The 10,919-nt window shown below is 40.8% G+C and overlaps 1 protein-coding gene across 2 annotated transcripts; it reads right to left on the minus strand.

Moving 5' to 3' along the window:
- Nucleotides 1-1,364: 1,364 nt before the first annotated feature.
- Nucleotides 1,365-10,147, minus strand: ywhae1 (tyrosine 3-monooxygenase/tryptophan 5-monooxygenase activation protein, epsilon polypeptide 1). Of its 2 annotated transcripts, XM_041045948.1 has the most exons (7): nt 9,915-10,147; nt 8,140-8,339; nt 7,292-7,398; nt 6,744-6,950; nt 5,835-5,971; nt 3,911-3,962; nt 1,365-2,335 (listed from the first exon to the last, which is right to left on the minus strand). In XM_041045948.1, the coding sequence occupies exons 1-6, from the start codon at nt 9,976-9,978 to the stop codon at nt 3,955-3,957; spliced, it is 723 nt and encodes a 240-aa protein (XP_040901882.1). In that variant the 5' UTR covers nt 9,979-10,147; the 3' UTR covers nt 1,365-2,335; nt 3,911-3,954. The 2 variants fall into 2 exon arrangements, with proteins under 2 accessions (XP_040901882.1, XP_040901881.1); XM_041045947.1 differs by lacking the exon at nt 3,911-3,962 and having other exon boundaries at nt 9,915-10,146.
- Nucleotides 10,148-10,919: the final 772 nt, after the last annotated feature.

A 10,919-nucleotide genomic window follows, 5' to 3' on the forward strand; every position in this document is an offset into this window, starting at 1 on the left:
ATAGTAACAAATGTTACTGAAATCCAGCAATTTGTTTTCAAGATACCTTTTCACAGCCCAGAGCGTCGGTCAAGGGGAAGTTTTGACCTGACAGTGAGCTATAGGAAAGGTCAGGGGGGTCACCCAGATGGATTCTTTGCAGATGTTTTGATAAATGTCTCTTCAGAAGGAGATTCAAACAGCCATCGACAGCTATAGCGGTTCATACTGCAGAAAGGAAGCTGCTTTGACTGGCTGTTAGTGCGCTCTCCCCGACAAGCTCCTCCACTTTCACCTGTGAGTCTAAATTTAGTCCAGGCGCTGAGTTCAGGCTGTTATTATTGGTGATGTAACAGTAGAATAGGCGGCAACTGCTACAGAGGTTACAAGAAACTGAAACTGGGGAGGCGAAAGGTTAAGGCCTCAGGTCCTGATCAGAATGAATGTAAATGCTGCAGGGATTTTCTGAATGCACACACAAAACCGCCAATTTGCCCTTTTTAAGTCACTTCCTCATGATCCATGTCTTTGGCCACATGGAAACATCCTTGTGAAAGTATGAGTAATATCTACTGTAAAGATTGCTCTGAGCTGCAGGTTAGCTGCTCCGTGTACGTCTCTACGCTCCCAGACCATCACCTCCATCAGCCACATACACACAGTAGCAGCTCAGAAGTGCAAAAAGCATCAGCTGCACTGTCACAGCAAAACCACAGGCATTAAGATTGCATTTGTCTCTCAAACACTATAAATAGAACATATAAATTTATGATCATGCTCACAGTTACCAACTCAGATTCCAGTTGCAACATCTGCTCTGTGCGGCAGCGCTGTGCTGGGGTCCATCTGGTTTTGGGGTTTAAAAAAAAAAAAAAAAAACAGCACTGACACTGAAGTTCTGAATGGTGAAGAAACAACTGTCATGCAAATGTTAACCTGCAGTTGCTACAACAAGGAAAAGCAAGATTCCCCAGGACACTTTTATTTCATTCATTACCATATTTGAACAAACAGTTCCATGGATTATATTTGTTCACATTAGACAAGATGAGCAGCAAAGTCACCGTCTCCTTAAGGCAAATGAAACAATAAAAGCAACCACTCAGTGTGTAATGTTTAATTTAGATTGTTTAATGTTAATTCCATGCTGTGTTTCAGTAAGAACGATACAGATTCCCTGTCTGTGGCTCCAGTCAGATATCCAGTAGTACAAATCAGCTCCAAGTTACACATAATGAAGCAAAACAAGAAGAGAGACAAAGGAAACGGCAAAAGAAACATAACCTCTGAACCTAGAGGAGCTTTAGCTAAAAAGTAGGGGAGAAGCAGCAGAAAAGATGTGTTAACTCATGCAAGCACTGACAATCTTGATTTTTAGGGCTCTCTGTTGAGGAGCGGCGCCAAATTGAGTGAGAAATCTCCCAAGTTTTGTTTTTTGTTTTTTTTTTTTAATTAAAACCACCAGCTAAGTCCGCCTTCAGAGATTCAGCATGTGTGCACAGTTACAGTATTTCAGCACAAAGTACAGTCCAAGGACAACTACAAAAACATGACAACAGAATCACTATGGTGTAAAAGTTAAGCACTTCTTTGCCCCACATGGATATCGCGAATTTTGCCAACTTCCTCTGAAAACCTAAGTTAACGAAAAGGGCACTTGTAGTTTTCCAAATTGCCCATAAAAAAAGGTAAAATGATTCGCATGACATTTCACTAAAAACAGAGATAAAATAGCTCCCATAACTAATAGTCAACATTATCAGTAATAAAAGTTAATTTCTGTAATTACATTAAGAAAAAAATCTCAATACATCCAGCAACTGATAAAAATATTGAGGAAAAAGCAAAAACAAACAAAAATACAATAATGAAAACAAAGATAACATCTCAGAACTGCTTGTACCAGGACAAAAAAAACAAAACAAAACAAAACAGAAACAATCCAGGGACTCTTTCATTATCTTTGTCTTTCTAACATTGTATTTCCTGTCTCAATTAAGTGGTATTTACTTGAATGATGGGCTAATATAAAAATAAAAAAGAAGAGAAAAATAAACCTGTTCACTCCGTGGCCCTGCTGGGTCATGGAGCTGCAGAGGTGGAAGAAAGGAAAAGGAGAGGAGAGGAGGAGGGGAAAGGAGGAGGAGGAGGAGGAGGAGGAGGAGGAGGAGGAAGGGGACGGTGAGTCGCAGAGAAGGAAAAGGATTTGGAGGGGGGAGGATGAGGAGGACGAAGGAGGAGGGACGAGGAGTGTGAGGAGGTGAGGGGAAGGTCTCAAGTTGTTGGCTGTTGGTGGCATAGTCTCACTGGGCCTCATCCTCAACGTCTTGCAGTGCCTCTTTGTTCTGTTCTTCACCTGGTGGAGAAAACACACAGTTTACCAAAGAAAGACAACGTCTTTAGAATCTCACTGCTTAGTTTAAAACACGCCCATTTGGTACAAAGGCCAACGAACTCAAACAGTCAAATTAAAACTTGTCAGTCTGGAAACAGAGACAAACAAAGCCCGGGCCTTTACTTTCCCTTTTTACAAAAAAAACTACATTCTGGAATTAATATTTAAAAACAAAGGCCAAAGGAAAAAATTAAGGGCTTGTTGCCAATTCAGCCTCATTGGTGTTTTTCCCCATTTTATCTTCAGTTTCTATTAGCAGAGGTCTTTTCTGAACTGTCCTCCACAAGGGGATCTTGTAAGTGGAGAACAGAAGTGGGACAAAACATTCTGATTTTTTGTTTTATTTAAACAAACCATATATAACTTTTTTCATAAAATCTTTTATTTGAAATATGCTCCAAAATATATCTTAATGTGGAGAGGTGTGGTTAAATGCTTCTGTGAGCCAGACTGACTGAACAGAATGACAGCATTGCAGAGATATTCCCTTCTAAAGTTTCGGAGTGAGCCTCGCCCTTCTAACCAATCAAAGAAGGCTAAAATCAGGGGTGGGAGCTCACAGCTGTCAATCAATATGTGACAGTGCTTCTGGTTCACTAACCCCCTCGCACTGAGGCTTCAAAATACTATGGCTGACTTGCAGGGTAGCAAGCTCCTGATTACTGCATTAGCTGAGACAGAGATGTAGGTGAAGGGCTGGGCGGAGTATAACGGAGCAGGAAGAGGAAGGGCGGTGGTGGTGGTGGTGGACTGGTTCGCCTTTGAGTCTCTTACTAGCATCAGCTTGATTTCACAAACTTGCACAAGGTAGCTGTAAGTACTTAAGTATTTTCAGGTGGGTGAACTTGACGACTCGTTTGATGCTGCTGCATTAACCCAAACACAACTTCCACCAGTGTACGGTGAAAACTGAAATGTGGTATCAAACTGTGCATCACAGTCAATCTCCTCCAAATACAGTGTTTAAAAAAAAGTGACGGTGTGAAAACTGTAAAGAAAAGTGAAGGGACAAAAACCCAAGGGGAACCGTGTTTAAAACCTATCACATCAGTTGAGCTTTTACACAAAACGTCACACATGCACACACGTGCGACAACTTCGACTCTTAACTTAATGGAGAAGGTCAAATACTTAAACACTACCATCATTTCAAAGGCATTTATCTGGGGTTTTCCTGACCAGGCGCTGCATCTGTTTAAATAGCTGACTGAAGTGTACAGAATGTGCAAGCAGTCTGACATGCTGATAACATGATCTATACCTCCGCTCCTTGGTGTACGCACAGGTTTAACAGGCAGCTAAGCGAACACGAAGTGGAGCTATGTAAACTCATTAAACATGTGTTTCAACTGACTGCAGAGGGAAGATAAAAGATCACAGCTCGTTATCAAAAGTTAATAAAGATCCAACCGGATGAATGAGTGACAACGCAATGGGTGAGTGGACTGAATTATTAAACCATGAGTGAGTTAGTGTTGAGAGGAAAAAAAAGAAGGAAGCCACACACACAGCAAGGCTTGGGTGAGCAACACTTACAAAGTACAGTTAACATGGGAAATGAACAGTCAGGTTTGTTTCCTTTAGGACTCTACAGCAGAGGGAATGAGAGAAAGACAAGAGAGATGATGAGTCACTGAGAAATTAAAAAAAAAAAAAAAAAAGGTGCCAGTGGACACTCTGCACCACAGCAAATGCAAACTACTGGAATGAATGGAGGAAGAGAAAGAATGAATCAAACAGGGCTCAACGATTTGTTTTTAAATTTAAAAAATGTTTTCAAATTTTAATATTCCAAAAGGAGCAATTTCATCTTCTCTAAAGAACAGTGTCTTAACAAACTGCCACCTGTAGCACTGACAGCAGATTTAACTCAGCTGGAGCTTAATGTTTATTTGGTGAAAAAGCAAAGCAGAAACTCAGGCTGTAGTCTGATCCATAAGACCATAACTGTACTACTTACAGTTTTTACAAAGATGGTTTTGGGGAAGAAGAAATGCCACACTCTGTAATTTCTGAGGTTTGAATGAATAAATTAAGGAGTTTACAGTGTCTTTTTTTATTGTTTATAAAAGACCTACAGAGTGGGGGCTCTTTTTCTACATCCATTTCAGTCTGACAGTTGTCTGAATCTCACGTGCATCAAGTCATTTCAAACTTAAAACGACTCTGAAATCAAGACCTGCAGTGTTCAGGACTGTGACGTAATCTGTCCTGTCTGTCTGTCTGTCTCTCTGTCTGTGATGCTAAGTTTAGCTACAGCACCTATAGTACATCACTGTCCACAGTAGCATTAGGAGTTGACAGTCTGACATAACCATTGTCAGATTGGATTTACCAGCACTTTATCATTATTACTACAACTGGCCAACGATGCATCTGTTATCAATAAATAAAGACATTTTTAAACATCACATTCTGTATATCAGTCATGCAATATCTTCATAAATGTGAGTTAAATTGGTCTTTTTTTTCTGTAGAAAATTAGTAAAGTGACTAAATGTATTGACAGAAAAAACAGGAAGACCAGCCCTGTGAGAACTTTAACAACTGCATTATTTTAATCTGTAGTTTTATAGCATGTTCTACCTGAAGTTTAATTTTTATAAAATCATTGCAATTCAAATAGCAATACTGGTCAGAAAAATCATAAGATGCATATCATCTTCAAATCGTTCAGCCCTAGAATCAAATGCTGCAAGGTGGAAAAGCAGGCAATCTCTGTTAGGTAGACAGATTAGGAAATGTTGCTCCAGACGGCTGTTTTCAGCTCAGCCACATGTGGACCAGTTAGACAGGATTCGGCGCTCTGTACCTGGACATGCACCCTGTGAGCAGCATGACACATGTCCTGAAAGCCTCAGCTGATGCAAGAGTATTCGAAGTTAACAACTGGTTCTATGTAGCCCAGAGGACACTTGTGAAGAGACAAAAATATATCTAATTACTTAAAACGCTTAACCACTTGCACCAGTGTTACTGATGCAAGTGGTTAAGCTGTGTAAACAGTCAGGTCAGAAACAAAGCCTGCACACACACACACTGGTGTAACACAAGTCACAGGGACAGACTGTTTTCATAAACATGAATATTTTGATTTCCTGTTGGTACTACAACACTACCACTACCATCAGTTCAATGTATGACTAAACTCCTTGTAAAAAGCACAATATCACACACTAACAGTGAATGTGTCTTGACTTGCTGTTGACTTAACAGATCATCCATCAGGCTGCTCACAGTACTGACAAATTAGGATGAAATAAATCCAGAGTAAAAGGTTTTAGGTGGGTAACAGGAGATGAGTGAGGTGCGAGTTAATTCATCAATGAGCAACTAGTCCTGGAAAAAGAGGTTGATCAGAGACAAGAACAAGTAGATACTGTCAGCGCAGATAAAATGTCACTGTACACAATGTCCTAAATAAGTATAAAGAATGGGCACCACGGTCTGAGCCTCTTACCCTCTCCCTGCATATCTGAAGTCCATAGTGTCAGGTTGTCACGTAACAACTGCATGATAAGTGTGGAGTCCTTGTAGCTTTCTTCACTCAGTGTGTCCAGTTCTGCGATGGCGTCATCGAACGCAGCCTTCGCCAACCTGAGCAAACACATTCAGCACTTCTGTTGAAATCACCATATACTTGCCAGTGTTGACTGTAATGATGATGTAATGTTAATGCCAAACCAAAACCTGACTTGAACTGTATCAGAAGTTTTATAAAGACTCAAGACTGTACAGATTATTTTTCAAACTGCAATATGTACATCTGTCATATAAAAATAAGACATAAAGATATAGAATTTATGTCAGTGATTGTATCTATTGTTTGTTTCTGAGGCTTTAGTTATATATTTTTATATATATGTGTGATCACACAGCTGACGCTACAAAGGAATGGATTCAACAAAACAACAAGGTCTAGCTATTTTAAAAATGAATGGGGGAAATGGCAGAGTAAAAAGCTGTCACTATTTAATATTGACTTGAGGAGGACGTAAATATTATTAACCTTTTTCTTATATACTTACACTTCATTTAGATCAATCTGTAAAGGTTTGTTTAGACAAAGGGTTTTTCCCCCCATTGTCAAAAGAAGCCAAATTACATCCACTGTGATTTCAATTAATAGAATAAAACAGAAAAAGGTAAAGGTGGTGAACACTTCTTCAAAGTATAGGGTTTAAAGTTTCAGCCTCACTAGTCAGAACAACAGCCATATTTCACAAAAGGCAAAAACATCTACTTATGCATGGCAACTGAGAAGCATCAGTGAAGGCAGACTGAAAACAATCACACAAGATTACTCAGCTTTACCGCTGTTATTGAAATGAGATTTACATGAGAGACATTGTATTGAAAAAACAGTGACCTGCAAGCACGGTCAGGTGAGTTGAGGATCTCGTAGTAGAAGACGGAGAAGTTAAGGGCAAGGCCGAGGCGGATGGGGTGTGTGGGAGGCAGCTCCGACATGGCTAGATCGGTAGCAGTTTTATAGGCCACCAGGCTGTTTTCTGCTGCCTCCTTTCTGTCATTGCCAGTGGCAAACTCTGCCAGATACCTGTGGTAGTCACCCTTCCTGTGGGAGAAAAAAGAAGGGACTTTTAGTAGTGTACAACAATATTATAAATATTTTTTTTTGCTGTTGTGGTCTTGAAGGAGCCAACAGTTCAACTCATTACATGAGACTTCAGTTTACACACCAACATATTCCTGTCATAAGTCCCATTTCTGAACTTCCCTGATATTGCCAGTGATTTGAGGTTGAAATTTAGTTCTCAATATTTGAAATTTAACCACATGAACCATATGCGTCAAACAACTAAGCAAACCCAAAAACTTAAGTGTGCTCAGCATTCTATGTAAGGACGAGACGTCATTTATTCATCTATTAATTAACATTCTGACCACAAAGCTTACATTTTGTTGTAGAAGACCTTAGACTCTCCCATGACAGCAGAGGGGAGTAGGTGCCTTTCCAGTGCATCCAGAATATCACCACAGATTGACTTCAGCTCCTTCTCAACCTGCCACCAAACAAAAACAAAAAAAGGGATTTATTCAATCAGCAATAACATTATTTATGTATTTATTTCCTACTGAAGCCCCTTCTTACTTTCTGCCTGCATGTGGGTGCAAGGGTCCATGTGATGTAAATTTAACCATGTGTCCATATCTGCAAGACTCTGCAAGCACCCATGTATGCAGACTCCCATTAAAGCTGCCCATGACCTCTATATCTGCCCCCTTTAAAACCCAAACTAACAATCTGCTGATAGATTGAATATTTAATATTTAATATTTTACTAATTCAATTTAGATGCTGTTGAATGTTTGATATGGTGGAGATAGAAGAAATGTGTCTCTCAAGGGAGCTGGAGAACTACAAACAAAATGAAGGTGCAATAGCGGGACAGCCCATCTCTGAATCCCATTAGGTCACTGACTGCAGTCAACTGCCTCTCCCATCTCTCTGACACACTCTGGCCTCTCCCAGAGTAATATCCAGCTCTTATTTCCCTTCATAAAAGCAAGAGAGAGTACAGCACTTGCCAACTATGACTCAGATGCAGTCTGTCCAGTAGGTGCTCATAATATGTATTATTAATATGAGAAAGTTTCACATTAGCTAAGCAAATCTGAGATGCTTTAAAATGAGACACATATATGGAACAATGGGACATGGTAAGTCCATGTAAGTGCTCCTGACAGCCACTGACCAAATGTAAATGCTAAGCTTGTTTGTGAGAAGTGACATCCTGCTTTACCGTTTGCCTGTATTCCCGGATCATCTTCAGTTTCTCTTCTCCACCCTTGTTTTCTTCCCTCTGTTCAATACTGCTGATTATCCTCCAGGAGGCTCTCCGAGCTCCAATCACATTCTTGTAGGCCACCGATAGTAGGTTCCTCTCTTCCACTGTGAGCTCTACGTTCATACCTGCCACGTTCTTCATGGAAACCACCATCTCTGTAAAGGAAACATGTATAACACTGACTTAAACATACAGATGGTTTATTCAAATATTTATGACCAGCCTTATGCCAATTGTCATGTTAGCTGACTAAATGGCAGTCTAAAGGTGTGACAGATTTCACAACTGACATATTCAAACTACAGTGTCATTTCCATCATCATGATATGACATAATAAGTCTCCAAATGACAGGTAGAGATTCAGATGTATTCAAGGAGCCACCAGCAGTATGCTAGTTGAATCTGCTTCACAAATCCATCAGTTTTTGGGGCAAAAATTTGCATTATGAATGAAGCACTCTGGCGTCAGGGATGTTGTGTTCATCGACAATAATTTGCATCTCACAGACTATGCAAGGCAGGTTTAACTGTGACCAGGGCTAACCCTCCACCAATTCACCAGCAACACCCACACACAAACCACTTACTCACTTCATTGATATGTCATGCACATCTCAGCTTAAATATACTAAAATATACTGTAACTGTATGCCATTCATGACAGCTGGGAAGGTATAAACTTTTTAAATAACAACTTTAAGGGTTAAAAGGTCAAAACGTGCAGACTGTATTTTCAGAGACTGTGTGCTGATGTAATTTGGGAAGTACATGACTTGTCCCACGTTGATCTATGAAGCTCTTTAAAAATTAATCTATCAAAAAGATGTTAACATTTGATAACCAACTGCACAAAAACAATATGAATACGACTACATTCCGGCAAGGATACCATTAAGCCAGTCAACTATAAATCACCCTGTAAATACACCAGGTCCAAATCCCGTGAATGAGTCATGGCACATTCACTTAACGTTTCTGGGCGACGTACATATGGTGGCAAAGGCAGCCGTCTAAAAACAGCCTCTGCAAGGCCTGTAATGGTATGACACCCTGTCAGGAGCGTAGCGGAGAGAGGAAGAGGGAGTCATTTTCGCCAATCGATCCGTACAGGCTGTTTTCAGGGGAACACCCCACCAAGTGAACAGCTGCCCTCCCACTCCCACTCGCTGCTAACACGCAGCAGGCTCCAAGTAGCTAACATTGTAATTCAGCTAACGAGCCCCTGATGTTAAGAGTTTGCCGGCATCGGTAACAAAATGATGCAAAAATAGATAGGTACGTTATTATGTAAAGACAGCAACATGTCACTGGATGTTGCTTATGAGAACAAACCGAACCAGTAGCTCATGTGATAAGCTATGGAGCTAGCATGGTGCAGGGGAGGCAACTACTGACAGCTCACGCTCCAGTAATCCGCCATTTTGTTGTAGCCCCTTCGCTAACGTTAGCCCCTGTCAGTCACATTCAGTTTCCCTAAATCACAGAGACTTCCAGGCATGGACTGTTGTTTTAATGTCACATCAGTTTATTCCAATAACGAGCCCCTGCCATGACAGTGAATAGTTAGCTGAATGACGGCGGCGGTAGCCACGTTAGCTCTCTTGTTAGCCATGGCTAACACTGAGCTGCCTAGTTGAAACACTGCTCCGTTAACATTAGCTAGCTCGGAGAAAAAAATCCCAGCGGCGAACATGTCCCACTCCGAGTCAGCCCTGAAAGTGTGGCTTACCGTCATATCGCTCTGCCTGCTCGGCAAGTTTTGCCTGGTAAACTAGGTCCTCTCGCTCTCCCATTGTGTATCGAAATGAAGGTAGAGTAGCGAACTAATCAAACTGACAGATATTTAGTGAAAAACACGGTGGCGTGCCAGGTCTGTCGGCGGTTCCTAGAAACCAACTGGGTCGATGAGTGGTGTTCCGCCCCACCGGCAGCTCTGCGTTGGGATGGAGTAAAGATGGCGACTAGCCTCATCCGGGTACTGCACATACGCACATGAATCCCCAGCTCTGATACGTCCTTTAGTCATTTTTATTTTTATTTTTTTGTGAGGAGATAACAGTAAGCAGAATTTCTGTAAGCTCGTTTAAAGAGTAACTAACACTAAATCTATTTAATTGAGCTTTTATATGTGCGTGCACACATTATGTCACTCTCTCAGGTGATCCTGATCCCTGTCCAGAGCAGCAGCAGTTCTGTCTTTTCCAGAGAGAAAAAAAAAAAGAATAATTCTGTCTTCTAGAGCAAAACATCAGTACAAATCTGTGACCCTGTCTTGCACTCCACGCCCCCCAAAGTACAAGGCAAAGTCACATGACTGTGATGTTCAAACTATTGAAAAATAACAGTTGGAAAAACTCAACAGTAATGTGTCTTTCCTCCACAGACTACCAGGACAATGCTTCTGGAAACACATCGCTGTTGAAGTTTCTGAATGTCATTCTTTACTGTTCCGAGTGGCACAAACAAAATCCTATACACCTCTGTTATAAAGGGTGCTAGAGTATGTTTCACAGGTTGATTTCTCAGTTCTCAACCCTTTTGCAAGGGCAATGAGAAAACATACATATTTTTATATGGCAACTTGACATAAAATATATTTTCACTGCCAGTAGCAACAGAAGAGCAGTCAGTACAAAGTACTGGAGCTAGCATAGCAGTTTTCTTAACATCTGCTCTTTAAGAGCTATGTACAGGGAAATCCAAATTTGCTTTAGAAGGCTGATGCACATTTTAC

This window comes from Toxotes jaculatrix, chromosome 9 (assembly GCF_017976425.1).
Source record: "Toxotes jaculatrix isolate fToxJac2 chromosome 9, fToxJac2.pri, whole genome shotgun sequence".
Lineage (NCBI taxonomy): Eukaryota > Metazoa > Chordata > Actinopteri > Toxotidae > Toxotes > Toxotes jaculatrix.

What these genes read in the sequence shown, in the direction of transcription:
- ywhae1 (XM_041045947.1), bottom strand. Translation starts at nt 9,978, where the DNA reads ATGGGAGAGCGAGAGGACCTAGTTTACCAGGCAAAACTTGCCGAGCAG. An exon ending in TCCGGGAATACAGGCAAACG is followed by an intron (nt 7,399 to 8,139) that starts GTAAAGCAGGAT and finishes GTTTGGTGGCAG; the next exon opens with GTTGAGAAGGAGCTGAAGTC. An exon ending in AAGGTCTTCTACAACAAAAT is followed by an intron (nt 6,951 to 7,291) that starts GTAAGCTTTGTG and finishes TTTCTCCCACAG; the next exon opens with GAAGGGTGACTACCACAGGT.